This window comes from Camelina sativa, chromosome 20, assembly GCF_030686135.1.
Source record: "Camelina sativa cultivar CO46 ecotype springtype chromosome 20, ASM3068613v1".
In the NCBI taxonomy this organism is placed as follows: Eukaryota; Viridiplantae; Streptophyta; class Magnoliopsida; order Brassicales; family Brassicaceae; genus Camelina; species Camelina sativa.
In genome coordinates this window covers 21,521,716-21,539,429 of record NC_141899.1, presented here as the reverse complement: position 1 = coordinate 21,539,429, position 17,714 = coordinate 21,521,716, and the positions used below count along the sequence as shown (strand labels likewise).

General features: G+C 35.4%; 4 protein-coding genes, 1 non-coding gene and 1 pseudogene across 7 annotated transcripts; 2 read left to right on the top strand and 4 right to left on the bottom strand.

The window, feature by feature from the left end:
* Positions 1-2,195: 2,195 nt before the first annotated feature.
* Positions 2,196-5,147, bottom strand: LOC104771198 (putative protease Do-like 14). 2 transcript variants are annotated; one of them, XM_010495689.3, is made up of 11 exons: positions 4,908-5,139; positions 4,700-4,805; positions 4,489-4,599; positions 4,207-4,380; positions 3,960-4,087; positions 3,338-3,549; positions 3,166-3,247; positions 2,925-3,067; positions 2,718-2,838; positions 2,517-2,609; positions 2,196-2,437 (listed from the first exon to the last, which is right to left on the bottom strand). In XM_010495689.3, exons 1-11 carry the CDS (start codon positions 5,055-5,057, stop codon positions 2,321-2,323), a joined length of 1,437 nt encoding a protein of 478 aa, XP_010493991.1. In that variant the 5' UTR covers positions 5,058-5,139; the 3' UTR covers positions 2,196-2,320. The 2 variants fall into 2 exon arrangements, 1 of the variants encoding a protein (XP_010493991.1); XR_015592704.1 differs by lacking the exon at positions 3,166-3,247 and having other exon boundaries at positions 4,908-5,147.
* Positions 5,148-5,284: 137 nt separating this feature from the next.
* On the bottom strand, positions 5,285-6,257 carry LOC104771199 (putative histone H2A.5). The gene is made up of 2 exons (XM_010495691.2): positions 5,910-6,257; positions 5,285-5,750 (listed from the first exon to the last, which is right to left on the bottom strand). The coding sequence occupies exons 1-2, from the start codon at positions 6,129-6,131 to the stop codon at positions 5,520-5,522; spliced, it is 453 nt and encodes a 150-aa protein (XP_010493993.1). The 5' UTR covers positions 6,132-6,257; the 3' UTR covers positions 5,285-5,519.
* A 484-nt stretch (positions 6,258-6,741) lies between these two features.
* LOC104771197 (ATP-dependent DNA helicase Q-like SIM) lies at positions 6,742-11,992 on the bottom strand (annotated as a pseudogene). Its single transcript, XR_015592705.1, has 17 exons — positions 11,859-11,992; positions 11,037-11,602; positions 10,727-10,946; positions 10,525-10,635; positions 10,241-10,430; positions 9,779-10,082; positions 9,268-9,447; positions 9,076-9,134; positions 8,851-8,931; positions 8,676-8,739; positions 8,486-8,585; positions 8,318-8,399; positions 8,153-8,242; positions 7,891-8,013; positions 7,716-7,808; positions 7,304-7,616; positions 6,742-7,188 (listed from the first exon to the last, which is right to left on the bottom strand). The product of XR_015592705.1 is annotated as an ATP-dependent DNA helicase Q-like SIM (transcript).
* Positions 11,993-12,266: 274 nt separating this feature from the next.
* TRNAE-UUC (transfer RNA glutamic acid (anticodon UUC)) lies at positions 12,267-12,338 on the bottom strand. Its single transcript has one exon. It is a non-coding gene; the product is annotated as a tRNA-Glu (tRNA).
* An 87-nt stretch (positions 12,339-12,425) lies between these two features.
* LOC104771195 (mediator of RNA polymerase II transcription subunit 7a) lies at positions 12,426-13,833 on the top strand. The gene is given in 7 exon segments (XM_087504744.1): positions 12,426-12,567; positions 12,716-12,853; positions 12,952-13,024; positions 13,101-13,211; positions 13,214-13,260; positions 13,345-13,418; positions 13,527-13,833. Coding segments are annotated over 6 exon segments (501 nt in total). The 5' UTR covers positions 12,426-12,567; positions 12,716-12,718; the 3' UTR covers positions 13,588-13,833.
* Positions 13,834-14,797: 964 nt separating this feature from the next.
* On the top strand, positions 14,798-16,324 carry LOC104771194 (heavy metal-associated isoprenylated plant protein 36-like). Its single transcript, XM_010495684.2, has 3 exons — positions 14,798-15,005; positions 15,108-15,183; positions 15,297-16,324. The coding sequence occupies exons 1-3, from the start codon at positions 14,910-14,912 to the stop codon at positions 16,160-16,162; spliced, it is 1,038 nt and encodes a 345-aa protein (XP_010493986.1). The 5' UTR covers positions 14,798-14,909; the 3' UTR covers positions 16,163-16,324.
* Positions 16,325-17,714: the final 1,390 nt, after the last annotated feature.

Sequence of the window (17,714 nt, the reverse complement as noted above, 5' to 3'; positions counted from 1 at the left end):
ATCTTTATCGGTACGGTGCTTTCTGTTTCTAATCAACACATTGACACACTTAAGATTACTTAAAATTCAAATGTGTATTTATTTGTGATTATGCCTAAATATTATTCTTTTTAAATCATATGGCAAGTATAAATTAAACACTGAAGTAATACGTCGAAATCGAAAGAGAAAATCTCAAAACATCAATTAATTTTAAAGATTAGATACCATTAATAGGCCAAAGTTCAATAATTTGATGGTTATGTATGTCTATCTCTCACTTAGATCCGTTAAGGTCAAGAAAGGAACCATCAGACCAAAAAGGATACCAAAGTAAACGAAAATCAAATACCTATCACAAATTCAGTACACACTAGATTCGCGGATAATTTTTTATAATTAAAATATTTAAATTTTAAGTTACATTTGTTTTTTGGTCGACTTATATTTTATTAATATTGTTTGTTTTGTTTAGTGTTTAAGATTATAAAATTTTATTTTGATTATTAGCTCTAGAATTTCACATATTGTTCAAATTTTTTTACATAATGGTAATTAATCAACTTAAATAGATATTACTAATATTCTAAAATTAATGATACTAACAAAATAATCAGATGAAGATTTAACCCGTGTAGTGTCGGACTAATGATATTTTTTAAATTTATACTAATGCTAATCTAAACCGTCTTTTCTTATAATCCATTATGCAAAATAACCCTGTTTTATGATATTTTAAACATTTATAAGTTTACATCTACATAATATTCTATTTTTATTAATTTTAATTATATCTATAATCATGCTCTGAAATTTTTGAAATGATGTTAAAATATATATTTTTTTAATGATAAACCAAGTAAAATATAGAAAATATTATTTTTGAAAAGATAATGTTACTGTAGAAAAAGATAATAAGTGTTTGTTTTTCCTTGGTGATCTCAGTTATTTTGTTGTTTTTTTAAAGAAAAAAAATGCATAAGAGTCTCATATAACTTGATTAGTATCAACATGTATGTATTATAGAGCTCAAATGTCTTTCTCTTTCCACTTAGAGATAACATGTTTTAAACAGTAAATCAAGTAAGTTATTCAATAGCTGTAAAAAAATTAGTTAATAATATAAAAATTGATAATAAAAGATAAATTAACAAAGTCTATCAAAAGTTGTTTATAATAAGTGGGTGATATTGAATTCTATGTGTCTACTATATCCTATGAGTGATCTTCGGCGGAAAGATGTGCTCATGACTCCTCTTATATGGTTGTGACTTGTGAGTATGTGACTTATTATCTTAATCGTTGTTGCTCTATTATTTGCTAGTCATCCGTCATCCTCTTCGTCCTTTCGTGTGGCCAATTCATTGGTTAGCTTTCTAGATAGTCTTGGCTAGATTTGAATCTAGGTTAGCAGAGTTTTAGTGAAAGAATTAATTTTTAAAGGGATTCATGCAATCACATGTACGTTAACATAAAACTTATGCAACGTTTCCGTAAGACTGAGAGAGATGAAGGGAATTTATCAACATATAGTATTTGGACAAACAAATATATCAACGAAACAATTGGGATATAGTGCATATTAGTTAACGAAAAACATAGACGAAAGGGACGGTGGTTAGTCATGAGTAGAAACTGAAAACTTAATTTTATTGATATGATAAGCAAAACAATATACAACACGATGAAAACATACACATTGAATCGTTAGTGATGAGTAGGATTCATATCTTAAAGCAGAGTGACTAATTTACAACAGAAAATAAACATCAAAAGCAAGAGAAAAAATAAAGAAAATATATAAAGCAATTTACATCGATTTCAATAAAGTTTCTTTGCTGGTTGTAAGTATGTTCGGTGAACTCATTTACCTAGCGAGAGGTTTTTTATAGTGCTTTAAGGTTGATTGAATTAGGTGTAATATGGAATTGAGAATAGATTGGTGAGCAAGCAAAAAAAATCTCTACAAATTAATATGACATTTACGTTTCAAAGTAAAGGATTTATGATTTAGGTAAGGAATATTCCAATAATCTCATATGTATAGTTATTTAGTTTCCATTAGAGATATTATCTCGATTTCATCTATATTAATTAGTAGAGATATTTTAGCAATCTAAATGATTTCTCGATTTTTAAGATATATTATTAGAGTATTTAGTTATGTTTTACCATATATTACTTATTGTTTTTTTGTGCAATATTTTAGGGATTAGTTTTGTAAATAACTTTTTAAATTATTATAACTAAAAGGGTAGAACCCAAAATGTACTTCAAAAATGTATATATAGATTTGGTTGGATACGGTAAAGTTCCATTTCAAAACCTGAGAGTCATCGGCTCACATATCTGGATTAGCCTCCTCAGGAATGACTTCTAGTGTGGTCCTTTCTTTATTTGATCTTTCCACAACTACTTGCATCCGCTTTCCGATTCTGTCGTCTATTATCTCCATTATCTGCGCAATTGAACTTCATTCACACATAAAATATTCTAAGAAGATAAAGAGAGTGATAGATAGAGTGAACGATACATGCCTCTTTGATGGTCTCCACCGGCTTCCCGTCAAATCTCACGACAACATCACCTGGTTTGAATCCAGCTCGATCAGCCGGTGACCCCGGAATAACCTGAAAAATAGTGATCATGCAACTACATTAGTCAAATATGCAAAAATAAGAGGAAATTTGGTTTTACAGTTAACTTATTTGATCTTATTGAAAAATATGGGTACTCACTGTAGGAACAAGTATGCCTCTATCAACATCTGGAAACATTGGGTCTCGTTCTTTTAGCTCAGCAATGATCATTTTATTGAGTTCGATCATTTTTAACCCAATCCATGGCCGAACAACTCTACTGCAAAAGTAACTTTTCGTTTAACTTCTCCCAAGCTTTGAGATGTGATACATGAGGAAAAGATATTGAGATTATTACTAGCATACCCATTCTTCTTGAAATGCTCGATGATTTTGGATACCGAGTCAATTGGCACGGAAAAACCAAGACCATCTGCAGCTAAAACTTTCATGATATTAACACCGATCACTTCCCCCTCCAAATTTACAAGAGGCCCACCAGAGTTTCCCTAACACACATAGAGCACAAGGATATAGAAAATCAGAAGATCTACTAGTCAAACTTCAGTGAGTTTCCAATCCACAGAGAAAGAAAGATGTTAGTTACAGCATTGATCGCGCAGTCTGTTTGGAGATATTCTCTACGTGTGCCTCCTAAACCCAAATCACTGCTTTTGCGATCAACACAACTAGAACCAAGAAGAAGCAAAACACCGTTCAAAAAAAAAAAAAAAACAATTGTGACTATAAGAACTTACGAATAAGACTTTTGCATGTACCTGACAATACCAGCAGTTACTGTGTTCTGGAGAGAAAGAGGACAACCCACAGCTATTACCCAGTCCCCAGGACGAAGCTTACTCGAAAAACCAAGTTTAGCAGTTGGCAATGGCGTCTTTGAGTTTATCTTCACTAATGCAATGTCGGATTGTAAATCAGCGTTCACCACCACACCCTCGAACATCCTACCATCTTGCAACGTCACATCAACCTATAATTCAACAACTCTAAAACTTCACATATATTCTAAACAGATTCCATCAAGATATATCATTAGAAGAAACCAATCTTATCAGCTACAACCCCAGTTCCCTATAACTCCAATAAATTAACCATATACTAGATTTTAAAGAAAAGAAAAAAAGTCATTTCAAGATTCTTGACAAGACTATATACAACAGTTTAACATGAAGAAGAGCTTTAACTTTTGAACTTACTCTCTGAGATTACCATGAAGAAGAAACCAATCTTATCATCTAGAACCCTAGTTTCCTATTTTCTCCAATAGTTAAACCATATATTCCAAAGAGAAAAGTCAATCTAAGATCATCTCCAATAGATTGTAAGAAGAAATCTACACACAGTCTATCATGAAGAATACATTTGGTTTTTTAAGCTTACCCTTCCTTTAGATGATTGACGAATGTTTTGAAAATCGACTACAACATGAGCGCAAGTCAATATCGTGCCATCAGCATCAATGATCGTTCCGGAACCGATACTCTTTCCCATAGATATTCCATGGAAACCTAGACAAATTCCCAAAGATAACCAAACCACCCCTGTGAATTCTACAACCAATTTCCTAAAGGTAACAACATAAACGAAACTCAAAAGATTACAAAAATCTAGAAAGAAGCTTACTAACCCTGAGGAACCGATAGATTGACAACTGCTGGTCCTATTGTGGCAGCCGCATTAGCTATAGTATCTCTCCCCAAGTATCCATTACTTGGTTTCGAACTATCCGAAGCTCCCTTCTCATCATCATTTACAGGTGCTTCTGGTTTTGGACGAACTCTGGACGAAAACGCGAGATTCCCTATACATGTAAATAGAAATTTCAAAAGTTGCAACCTCCAGAAGTTATAAAAAATTGCAAAAAAAAAAAAAAAAACAGTCAGATATCAGAAACATTTTTGCTACTAACCAAACAACAAGCTTTGATGAGGAGGACGATGAACCAAACCATGTGAAAGCTGCCAAGGGAACGAAAGAGATTCCCGAACAGATTCAGGAATAGCAAGCGATATACGCGTTCCTAGAATACATAATCACAGTTATGAATCCAGCTTTATCAGATTCACATTAACCCCAACATCACCAAGCATAATATAGAGAAGCTGGTAATAATAGCTTACTTGCATCTGGATTACAATTAGCATACACAATTCCTGAAGTAGCGGTAGCAACAGCGACGATACGAATAAGCTCGCTTCGTTTAGAAGATGATAATACAGCTCTTCTCTAACCCCCCCATAAAGAAAACAAAAACAACAACGAGTCAGTCAAAAAAGTTCCTCAACCATATCAACCAAGAAATCAAACAATCGGAGAGAAGAATTGAACCAGTAAATTCATCATCGCAAATCCAAGATTGTAACAATTCGATTTGAATTTCGAAAATCGCTTCTTCTTCTTTTGAATTCTAAACCCCCACGACGGGAAACCAAAACCCCCTTTTTCCAGAAAATTCGTAGAGACAAATTTACGGGACATCCGAAGAAAAAAAAAAATTTAATGGCCTATCAATAGGCCCAATTAAAGCCCAAATTGAACAACATTTGCTTGTGTTTTTTTTTGTTCTTGAGTTTATCTAATCTACTTCAATAAATGTACCAAAATCATTTCAATAATCACTTAAACATCTGACTTAATCCACAATCAATACTTGTATTAAAATGTGTACGAAACAAGAGCAATTTATTAGACGGATGAGGATGATGTTTGCTAAACCCAGAAAGTAGTTATTTTCCATTACAAATTGCGTAAACACTAAATCAATCTTCTCATGGTTTTTCTACATAGACAACCCAAAACAAAGAGGAGATTGATTTCAGAAACCTACACGATACCCCTACTAAAACCAAAACAAACAAACAAAAGCAAGATGTTTCTTCGTCCTCGATATCCGATTATAAACCCAACAAAAGCAACATCGAGATCATATTTTATTTTTAATCAAGCCTTCTTAGGAGACTTGGAAGCAGGTGAAGCTTTCTCAGCCTGAGATGGAGATTTCTTAGGAAGAAGAACTGGATTTATGTTGGGAAGAACACCTCCGCTAGCAATCGTAACTCCTTGAAGCAATTTCCCCAACTCTTCATCGTTCCTTATCGCTAAACAAAGATGCCTAGGGTTTATCCTGTTCTTCTTATTATCCCTCGCTGCGTTCCCAGCTAGCTCCAGAACCTGACACCCACCAGATTTTCACAATTCGTTAAGATCTATCATCTATCGCCTCGAAAATCAAAAAAAAAAAAAAAAAAAAAAAAAAAAAAAAACTACCAGATCTATAAAATATATATTAAAATCGATTCAGAATGCAACATCGATCTAAGTTTATTATACCTCGGCGGCGAGATATTCGAGAACAGCGGCGAGGTAAACAGGAGCACCGGAGCCGTATCTGATAGCATAACGACCTTTCTTCAAGTAACGAGCGATACGACCAACGGGAAATTGAAGACCAGCTTTGACGGATTTCGTAACACTCTTCTTCCGATCACCACCTTTTCTTCCTCCGGCTCCTCTCGTTGGCTTCGTCGTTGCTGCTGCTGCTGCTGACTCCATTGTTGAAAGCTCAAAAGATTCCTCACAAATGGATCTATTTTTTTTTTCCTTTCTTTTTCGGTTTGGTGGCGGTTTATGATTTGCGTGAAATAAGGAGACCCATCGACGTGCATCTTTATACTTACGACCTACTGCCACGTTGGCGATCCGTGTAGTAAGTGATGTTATCCGTTCAGATTGTATCTTCGTTGGATTTTGATCTAACGGCTATTGTGAGTCCGTTCTGTTACATCTACACGTGGGGGTCGTAATAGGAAAAAGAACACTCGAGTACTCTCAGCCGTTAGATTCATTCTCACACGTCACGTCATACTATAATCTTATCTTTTTGTTTACTCAGGGGATAAAGTAATTAACTCCAAAGTTCAATTAATTTTCTAATTCGACCCCTAATATTTTGTTTTGACAGCACACTAAACAAAACAGATGATTTCTAAATCCATATGGAATTGTAAATTTTAGAAATCAAAACAGATGGATTTTGAAATAACATGTTTTATCCTTGGATTTCAATCATTCTATTTTACACTATCAAATCCATTCAAATCCATATAAAACATAATGTGGAATTTAAAATCCAAAAACAAATCATTAAATGAATAACAAGGGATTTTAAAAAGTATTTGTAAATGACATAACCAATAACACATGATTTTGATAAGTATTTTAAAATCAATGATTGAATAATACATGATTTTTGTTTGGATTTCCAAATCCATCAAAATCATACATCCAATAACCCCCTAACTCTCTCATTAATTGATGGAATGAAACTAAGCTAAATTAAGAAAAAGAGTTTAAAATATTCAACTGTAATCTTCTAAGCTCCATGACAAATGTAGAAGCATCATTAATCGATGTTCTAGCTGCAACTAAAGCTTCTTGAAGCTCGCTGTTAACGAGATAATAAGAACATATCTCTTTGAGGATCACATCATGACTTGAAGCCTAGCCACATTCTCTTCCGCAGCAGCCAAAGCCTCATTCACAAGCTTCAGCTTCTCGATAGTGCGATGTCTCTGCCTCAAGATGGGACTGAGAGCGAAGAAGAAGGAACCTGAAAGAGCAATTGTTGTAGATAGAATTATTATGCTTCCATAAAGATCCATGAATAGGGGGATTAATGGGGTTTGGTTAAAAAGAGAAGAATATATATAAAGTAGATTCGTTACCTTGGGAGGGTTGAGATTATTATTCTTTGCTTCTCCATGGATGCAACTTCGAAGAAGGACCTCGTGATCGTTCTTTTTGGGGTTTCTTTTTTCTTCGAGGCCTCCTTTCTCTTCTTTCTAACCGCCTCCGCCGAATCTCTGAATCTGCCCATCCTTTTCCCCAATCAGAGAATCCGGTGTATGTTCTGTCTTGTTTCAACGAGAGCAGCATGTCAGCTTCTGGATAAACATAGAGTGGTTTGTCATCTTGGAAATCCAGTTCTTTGTTCCCTCTTTCTGTTGGTTGTATAAATTTAATCTCAACTCAACTATCCTGCAACACAGAAGAAGAACTGTGATTGTAGCTTTATCGATAAAAGGATCATGAAATTAAAGAAGAACGGTTGGTTTTTTGGTTACTACTGTACTTTACCTTGTTATCCATCTCTCTGATGTATCCCTTGGCTTCCATGATACGGGCAAGACCTTTCCACCAAAAACAATCTGTTTCCTTGAATTTTTGACACTACACACCAAAGGCATCACATGAATATTATTAATCAAAGAACATAATAAACTATGTAAATTCGTTGAAATAGAAAATTTACCTATTCCCTAATTCTACTAATAAAGAACAGAAGATTTGGTTTGTTGGATAATTTCTTTTGTTTGCTGTTGCCGAGTCCATAATCTTCGTATGGTGCATGCTCAGAGTTATTCTCTACCTGAAACTAATATACTAGCAGCTTAAGTTCAAGAAGAAATCCCAAATACTAAATAGATATCCCAGATCACGTGATCCCTTGGGTATCATTCATACGAACGAGCAAACTTTCAAATAAAATTCTGGGATTAGAAAAAAAGACCTACATGAAAAGCAGTGATTACTTGAAACAAAAGATTAGCTTCCTCTCATACATTTACTTGCTTTGGTGGCCCTTCAGTGCAAACATCACATATGTTACATATATTAGAAAGATTGGCTGTTTGCTCGTTTTCCTTATTGGTTTTCAAAAAGAAGGACAAGACTCACATGTTACACTTCTTGGAACTAAAATCCTCCCCAAAGTACTCCACGAGTATTTTTGCTCGACATTGTGATGTGTTCATTCCGTATCTGCATAAGAAAAGGAGAATGGATATAAAAGAATATAGAATGATAAGTGAAATATGCACTTTCACTTATATGAATAGTATAGAGACCTGAAACATTCAGATAGCATCTTGTATGCTTGCGCTGTCTGTTCTTTACTCCTACGGCTTGGTAAAAGCGTTGGGGCTCTCGACAGATCAGCATAGAGCACTGTAAATCCCAGTTAATAACTTACAACATCAGCCATACAAACAAGAATTAATTTACACAGCCACAAAAGATAATCATTAATCAACTCACTGCACTCAGCCAATTCACCATCTCTTCCAGCTCGACCCGCTTCTTGGTAGTATGGTTCTAAGCTCTGCAGTTTCATTATTTCAATGAGATGTAACAGAGAGAACAACAAATTTGCATAGCACGTGATTCTCAGAAATGGAAATGTTTGACATTTTTATTGAGAGCTTCGAGAGACCTGTGGCCAACCATAATGGATGATCTTCCGAACATTTTTCTTGTCAATTCCCATTCCAAACGCAATTGTGGCAACAACAACCTAAAAGGAGTAACATAACGTTAATAAGCTTCCGCATATTATTTTGACAAAGAAGAAGCAGGAACTTCGAATTGAAGAACAGAGTAGAAGTCATTAAATTTTGAGCCATAACACATAAGAACAAAAAAGGTTCTATGTATGTACCTGCAGTTTATTATCTTGAAAGTCCTGGTGAACTTGTCTGAGATGTTTTTTGGCAACTGTGAAACATACAGCCATAGCAAAAAAAATATTCGACAACCAAGTTAACAAAGGTTGACAACATTCATTCCTAAGTAAAATAGTGCAGAAGGCTTCTTAAAGCAAGAAGAAAGTAAGATTTCTCAGTCCATACCGATGCATTATAAGCTGCAGCCTTCAGTCCAACCTCACAAAGATTTATAGCAATGTTGACAGTCTCCTTTCTTGTAGGAACGTAAATGATTGTCAGTCCTTCAAAATCCTTTTGCTTTTCGGAAGGGAGAGGCATATCCAAGAGTTCACGAGGAGGCATTTCCAAGAACTTGCCACAAGCCACTGCAATGGTTAAATCTTATCTAAATCACCATTTTTCAACACCAAAGATATAGTAAAAACTCAAAAAATCATCCAAGACTTTTAATTTTGTTGTCTGCATATATTATTCAATTTGGATAATTGACGCAGAGCCTTTCCGCCTATTTGATTTGCACAGGAGGTGACAACTATGCCAATAAATGATCATATGCCAATTTATTTTACTAATGCTATTTTAAATTTAGTTGCATGTACTCACCAATTTTCTAAACAAAGGTTATGCATTTATCAACAATTTTATAAGAACACTCTGACACTCTCTATTTCCAAACAAAAATGAAAAGGAGCTTACCCTCCCAATCATCAACACTCTGGAAAGCGTCGGTTTCATCTTCTAGATATTCTTCTGACAATCTTTTCCCATTTGAATTGTTTTTCTTTGCCAGATAACCTTCTTGATCCTCTTCATCCTCATCGTAATCTGTCTCATGGATGTTTTCAACATCGTGATAAACAAAATCAGTCTGCTTCTCTGACTCTCTTGAGATTACTGCTAGTTTTTTCCCGTTAGACTTTTTATTTTCAGAGTACAAGTCAATCAAGGTTTGGAAGTCCTTTGCATATGAAGATGCAAACTTGGTTCGACTATGTTTAACCTGAATTTAAGAGTAATGTCAGCTTTATAAATCTCATGATCTACATATCAGCATCACGTAGAAAATTACAGATTAATCTGCTAATCTTATGCTTGTTTACGAATGCAAAAAGAGTCACATATATGAGAAGTGAAATTAACTCTACGCTGGAAACTCACTGAAAATTGTAGATTTGGCCTGAAAAATGAAGTCAGCACAGTTGTTGTTTCCTTTGACATGTGAAGAGACTCAATAATATCTTTTTGTACGTGAACTGTGGCTGTTGCAGTCAATGCCATTATCGGTACATCATATTCCAAGAATTCCAAATTGCTGGCACAGAAGTTTTCCTGCAACACAGATAATCTCCTGACGATACGGCAGCAGGAGGTTTGTTTAAAATTATCCACAAGAACACTCCTAAGCAATACTATTAACAAGTCTTTGACTGTCAAAATCATACCTGTAGTGCGGACGAAAATCATGTCCCCACTTTGATACACAATGCGCTTCATCAATTGCAAAAAGAGCAATTCCATGAGACTTTGCAAGCTTCTGGAGTGGTTTAATCAATCTGCGATCAAGTTTTGATATTTCTTAAAGAAAGAACAAAAAAGTATAAATTCACTAAAGAGAATTTCAGAAAGTAGTGATGTGTAGTGTACCAAACCACTGCCTCAGGGCAAACATATATGATCTGATACATTCCCTGCATTGCCTTCTCTTCTATGCGATTATCAAGTTGGCCTGAGCCAAGAAAACAAGCAGAGATTATGTGCCTTGATAGCTTGAGGCATTGATCATGCATCAGGCTTATCAAAGGTGAAATAACAACAACAATCTTTCCCGTTAATAATGCAGGAATCTGGAAGCAAAGAGATTTCCTGCATGGTGAGAACAAAGAAATCGCAGTTATAATATTATTCGACTCCATATGAGAATGAAGATGGCATTAGCGATGAAGAAATAAAGTACCAAATCCCGTTGCAGCGAGAACAAAACAGTCCTTGTGAGCAATCCATGTTGACAAAGCCTCTCTTTGGAAACTTCTCAGGGATGAAATACCAAACCGGTTTCGTAGTATAGAAATCACCCTTTTCTCCCACGTTGATGAAGCCTTTGAGCAACCAATTCGCAATTCTGTTTCAGTAGAATCCAAACACACTGGAGCAAAAGACTTTCTCTGCTCTTTTGAAGGATCAGACACCGTTACCACTACTGCAGTCTCAAAGCTGTCATCATTTTTCTTCCTCTGGTCCACAGATCTAAAATGGTCAAACAAACTCGACTGACGCTTTGAACCTGAAGAAAACGAAGATGGCATAGCTCTTTTACCAAGGGTCTTGTTACCCCTCGTAAAACATAGTGAACTAGCCGGCTTGAAACCACCAGTTGTATGATGTCCCTTCAAAATATACTCCACAGCGTCATCACATGAGTTACCTACAGCTTTTACAGCCTCCAAAGCGTCCAACTTTTCAAAACTCATTTCAACAAGCTTCATCACAACTTGATCGGAAGACAAATCCATCGAAATCAAACTGTTTATATGAATAAGCTTTTCAGACAATAGGTAAGATGACCAGACAATAACAGGCGGATTTTACACAGCCTTTAATTGATCAGAATCGTAAACCCAAACAAGGGAGAAACTTGTTACGATTCGTGCATAAACTATTGGATAATCCCAAATTCCAAACCCTAGTAAATTTAGTTTCTAATTAAACTAACTAACAACGTTCCGCCACCATATTCGTGCCAAAGAAAAACACAGACCTATCGATCTGAGTCACTCACCTTGAACTACAAATTTAACCCGGAGATCCGCAAGCAAGAGAAGACGAAACGAGTTGTGGAATCAGAAATAAAGAACCCTAAGAGCCAATAATAAAAATCACTGAACCATCATCAAAAAAAACCAACCATTGGCAATTTTGCCGCTCACTAGCCCTCCTCGAATGACGTCGTTTTAAAATAGGTGGACATTGTTGGACAATTAATTCCATTACTGTGTATATTAATTTTTTTCTCAGGTAAAAAAACCTAAACTTTCAACTTTTCCCTTTCATACCGGTTAAACTTCTCTCGTCCCTTTTATACCGGTTAAATCTAAACCCGAATTTGGACGATGTTCGCTTGGAACTAAACTCTGTTCAGGTAAAATCGAAGCCGTTGAGACAGCAGAGAGAGGAAAAATTAAAAAAGCTCCGATGCCGGGAATCGAACCCGGGTCTCCTGGGTGAAAGCCAGATATCCTAACCGCTGGACGACATCGGATTTGTTGTAAGACCTGTTCTTCTCTATTGTATTCTACTTCCGTTTATGGATGGTTAAATATTTTCAGGTTTACTTGAGGTTTTAATCAGATCACAAAAGCATAGAAGCTTCCACCACGAAGACGAAGAACCAAGTGAGAAGAGTTGACTCCTTCTGAATGTTGTAATCAGCTAGAGTCCGACCATCCTCTCAAGCTGTTTCCCAGCGAAGAAGGTTCGTTTGTGTCGATGTAAAACCTCAGTTTCTCCCTTTCAATTTGTTACAATTTTCACCCAGAATCATTCGATTGAAGTCTTTAGATTTGGGATTGAATCGTTCGTTGCTTCGATTAGAAACACCTAATTTTAGGAACCTTATGTTTGAATTTGGATATGTAGAGAATGGCTACAGCTACGTATCCGCCTGCTCCTCCATATTACAGACTCTACAAGGATTACTCAGAAAACCCTAACTCTGCTCCTGAACCTCCTCCTCCCATTGAAGGCACTTACGTTTGTTTCGGAGGCAACTATACTGTGAGTTTCCCCTTCACATTTCCCCCCTCTTTAATCTTCTTCTTCATCTTTATGGGGTTTTTTTTTTAACATTTTCCAAACTTTTGGTGGTGTGTTAGACAGAGGATGTGCTTCCAAGCTTAGAAGAACAAGGAGTGCCTCAACTTTATCCCAAGGATTCAAATGTTGTTGGTATGTTGTAATGTCATTCTATGGCTTTTGCCTAATCCCCCAAATTTTTTGAAATTTTTTATCTTTGCGATAGTAGATTACAAGAAGGAACTCAGGTCGCTGAATAGAGAACTTCAGTTACATATATTGGAGCTTGCTGATGTTCTTGTTGATAGACCTTCTCAATATGCAAAGAGGATTGGTGACATTTCTTCAAGAATTTGCATCACCTTCTCAATTCCTTGAGGCCTCACCAAGTATGAAAGTTCTCATCTTCTTTCAAATTTACTCTTCATTTTTTTTTTTTTTTTTTTTTGCTTATCTTTTCCTTTGTTGTCTAGGCGAGAGCTACGCTTATTCACATTATGGAACTTCAGACTCAACAGAGAAAGCAAGCTGTGGAGGACATTAAGAGGTTTGTTTGTATATGCTTTCTGCTTAATGTATCAATCTGATAAAGAATCCTCAGAAGCTTGTTGGTAGTTCTTATGGGTCTGTTTGATGTTTTTGGTTGTGTGTGCAGGAGGAGAGAAGAAGCACAACGACTTCTCAAGGATGCTTTCGTCACTTTAGATGGACAATAGAGTATTGTTTGTTTCCTTTTACCCATGTCCTTTATTGACCCTGTAAACTGATTTTGATTGTTGACACCACACCATGTTTAGCATGGCAATCGACAATTATAATGTATGTAAGCTACAAACAAAAAAACATCTCAGTTCCGTTGTTTTGAGGAGCTGCATTTCGCCGAAAGACATATGGGTAAATTGTACTCGATGGTGCGTGCACCTCGCAATTTATATTTATTTACTTTTCTCATTGGAAGAAAACATTTGGCTGCCAAATTTCGTTATGAAGTTAGTGTCAAACGATTAATTTTATTGAAGACTTCGGTGGGAAAACTTCCTAATCATATTTCTTACATATTATAACTCAAAATTGAAAAGAAAAAAAAAAACCTGTTGTGATGTTCCAAAGGATCAGGTACTCGTAAATAGGGTTGTAAATTGGTTTGTCCATAACCAAATGGGCATGTCCATTTGGACACATACAATTTATGGTCATTTATGTGTCAAGACCGAAATACACCCACACCCAAATATGTCCAAACCAAATAGGACCATGACCAATTGGTCTGTCCATTGGTTGCAGATTGAAGCAAAATTCATAATCTCATAAACTCATAATTATAAAGCTAAAGATTTATAAACTCATAATTATAAAGCTAAAGATTTATAAATTCATAATACACTCATAATAAACTTATAATACTCATAAATACACGAAGAAAGAGAGAAGCGGCGAAAAAAAAAAAAAAAATCCCCCAAATAGTAAAAACCCTAATTTTTTAGGATTATTGGACAGTGCACGTCCAAACTAGTTTAGACCATATATAAATGGGTTAAATTGGTTTTAGGCCCATTTGACCGTTTTAAATTTGGTAATAACCAAAACTAGTCCAAATTAATTTGGACCGGACAGCCCATGGTTTTAGAGACCAATTGACATCTCTACTCGTAAATCATGGTTGAAAATAAAACTGAAGGATTGTGGTGATGTGGTGGATGTGTGTGAATGTCACACCATATATATTTTTGCTTGTGGTAACATAATATATGAAAATATATTTTTACTCATTTTAATCGTAAACGAAGTATAACTAGCCCAAAAAGACCAGACTTGATAATTTAACATGTTTTCTGAAAATATCTCTCCACAAGTATTTTAAATGAAAAAGTAGAGAATTTTATAATCTTTTTTAAAAAAGGTAAATATTAGAGAATATTATCAGCTAAAGGAGTCCCAATAGAATCGATGACTTCGTTACTAGTACTATATTACACATGAAGTTGCATCGATTCCCTCTCCCCCTTTGCTTCGTCTTCCTCTTTCTTCTTTCTCTCCAATGGATTTAGGAACAGAGAATATCAAAACAGACACAAGACAAGAAGATCAGAGACATATTGTTTTTGAAGATTACCCTGAACCTCTTAGATACACCGTAAGCTCGATCATTTTTCTTACATATATAATAATCAATTTATTTCTTCTTCTTCTTCTTCTTCAAGATTTATTAATTTTTTTCTTCTTGTTTTTGTTTTAGACATGGGTTTTGAGAGTTTCTATCCATTGCGAAGGATGCAAGAGAAAAATCAAGAAAATATTAAGCAAAATCGATGGTAATTAATATTATCTCTTCCAGTGATCTCTTCATATATATGTGTGTTACGTTCATCATTTTTGTTTTATTCTCTTTACTAATAATCATGTTATGGCTAAAATGATTTCTTAGGAGTATATACAACAAATATCGACGTGAAGCAACAAAAAGTAACGGTGATGGGAAACGTAGAGCCGGAGGTTTTAATCAAGAAGATCATGAAAGCCGGTAGACACGCCGAGCTATGGCCTACGTCAATGGAGAACAACATTAACAACGATTGTAATAATTATCAGAGAGAGAGGAAAGCAAAAGATGAAAAAACCAGTGGAGATGAGGACGACGAAAACAACAACAACAGCGGCGGAGACGGCGGAGGTGGTGGTGGTGGAGGAGGAGGAAACTGTGATCAGGTGAAACAAGTTGTGACGTTTGTAAACGGACAACCTCAACCTCAAGGAGATGGAGCTCCGAAGAAGAAGAAGAAAAAGAAAAAGAAGAAGAAAAGCTCAGGCAACACGACGGTGGTGATTGAAGGTGGCGGTGGCGGACCTGGTGGTGGTGGTCCGCCGCAAAACGATGGACCGCCAGAGACAGTGATATACTCTGCTCCACCAGATCATCACATAATTCACGGACCTCCTCAATATCATCAGCAGAATCCGTATCCGACGGTTCATAGTCCTCCACGTCACCATCCACAACAAATGTATGGTCCAGGACCGCCGCCTCCTTCGTTTTATCACACCCAGCAGACTCAAACGGCGCCGTCTTATACGGTGAGCTACAACACGGCACACGGGCCGAGTAACGGTGGGAACGAGACGGCGTCGTATTACGCGGCTACTCCTATCCATCCGACGTCGTATTATTCTTATGAGTACGTGGACACGGGATACGAATCTCCACCGCCCGAGTTTTATTCGTATAGATCTCAGCCGTCGGAGTCGTTTGAGGCACTCAGCGAAGGCAATCCAAACTCTTGTTGCGTTATGTGATTTTGATTGGTTTAGGTTTTTCAAAAGCAAATTGACGTAATTAGGCTTCAAGTGGTCATCTTGTAAAATGCCGAACGTTGTGTTATTAGAGGGGCATTTACGTAAACAACCACAGTAGTTAAAATTAAATTAAATATTTACTTTGAATAAAGGTATTCGGCAGAATGAAATTTTACATATTATAAACACATATAAATTAAAAAAAAAGAAAAAAAAAACACATATAAATTTCGTATTTAAGTAAATATATTCTTGTAAAATAATAAGAAACTGTACATTAATGGAAAATAAATCTTTTCATGGACATAAAATACGATTCTCTAGCTGATAATATTCCATAACCCAAACAAAGTCATCACTAATGCAAAAAAAAAAAAACAATTATTGAAAATGACATATATTGTAAGAAAATTAATGTGTAGAGACGTCTAATAATGTGTAGAGACGTCTAATAATAGTAAAATTAAGATTCTACAAAACTTGTAGTCTTTTTTTCTTTTTGGGAAAGACAAAACTTGTAGAAAACATGCGGTATTTTTCTGTATAAATTTATTGTGAAATGGTGAAGTGAGGTACTAGTTTGGAATATCATACTATATTTTGGGTGCAAAATTTAGAATAAAATTGAGAAGAATAATTGGACTTGGGAGAGGAATAAATCTTTAAAGGAAAAAGAGAGATTTTTAAGCTGAAAGGGAATAAGAATAAACGATAAAGCAAGATAAAAATTTGTGGGTTATGAGATGTTGCTTTCAAGCAGAATTCAGAAAGCATATTTGATGGCAAAGAATATGTAAATAGTGTCCCTTAGGATTCGAATTGTTATATTGGTCTTACATGTTTTAGTTTAACACAAACTTTTGTCCTAATAATAAACAATTAAACAACTGACATGTGAAATTATAATCGTTACATATATTACACAGACGTAATTAAAACATTTACAGTGATTCCTTAGTTCTTTAATAAAGGGTTAAGATAGAACCGACCGAAGAGAATCTGATTCTAGTTATTAAAACCAAAATTCAGGATAAGTCGATAACGCATTTAGAAGAGAACAGAGAAAGTTATGACAATAAGTCATCTCTTATGTGTTTTATGCCCAAGATTGCATAAAAGGATGGAAACAAATGGTGACTACGTACGACGTCATAATTACAAACTAGATTAACAAAGAGAGCAGCAATCCTTAGTGTGTGTATAATAATAATAGATCTTGTAAAGATGAAACGGAAGTCGGATATATTTTTTAAATGAGACAGAAGCCTTCTACGAAGAGTTCAAGAGCAGATCGATGGCTACTTGTGAATTTCGTATTTGGGTCCAATCAAATCTAATCCAAGTACCAAATTGATTAATTGTAGGACAAGGTGAAAGTCTGAATAATTCTCTTGATTTATTCATCATACTTACAAGAGTATATAAAGAGATGTTAGTTACAACAGTGTGAGATCATCCTAGATTACAGCAATTAATATCTCTCTGTTACAAAACTGAATAAGAATATTTGGCATATTCTTTCACAAGGATCTAGTGATATGGCCTACGACGG

What these genes read in the sequence shown, in the direction of transcription:
- LOC104771198 (XM_010495689.3), bottom strand. Translation starts at nt 5,057, where the DNA reads ATGTCCCGTAAATTTGTCTCTACGAATTTTCTGGAAAAAGGGGGTTTT. An exon ending in TAATTGTAATCCAGATGCAA is followed by an intron (nt 4,600 to 4,699) that starts GTAAGCTATTAT and finishes TATGTATTCTAG; the next exon opens with GAACGCGTATATCGCTTGCT. An exon ending in GTCAATCATCTAAAGGAAGG is followed by an intron (nt 3,550 to 3,959) that starts GTAAGCTTAAAA and finishes GTTGAATTATAG; the next exon opens with GTTGATGTGACGTTGCAAGA.
- LOC104771199 (XM_010495691.2), bottom strand. Translation starts at nt 6,131, where the DNA reads ATGGAGTCAGCAGCAGCAGCAGCAACGACGAAGCCAACGAGAGGAGCC. An exon ending in TCGAATATCTCGCCGCCGAG is followed by an intron (nt 5,751 to 5,909) that starts GTATAATAAACT and finishes GGTGGGTGTCAG; the next exon opens with GTTCTGGAGCTAGCTGGGAA.
- LOC104771194 (XM_010495684.2), top strand. Translation starts at nt 14,910, where the DNA reads ATGGATTTAGGAACAGAGAATATCAAAACAGACACAAGACAAGAAGAT. An exon ending in CTGAACCTCTTAGATACACC is followed by an intron (nt 15,006 to 15,107) that starts GTAAGCTCGATC and finishes TTTTTGTTTTAG; the next exon opens with ACATGGGTTTTGAGAGTTTC. An exon ending in AATATTAAGCAAAATCGATG is followed by an intron (nt 15,184 to 15,296) that starts GTAATTAATATT and finishes ATGATTTCTTAG; the next exon opens with GAGTATATACAACAAATATC.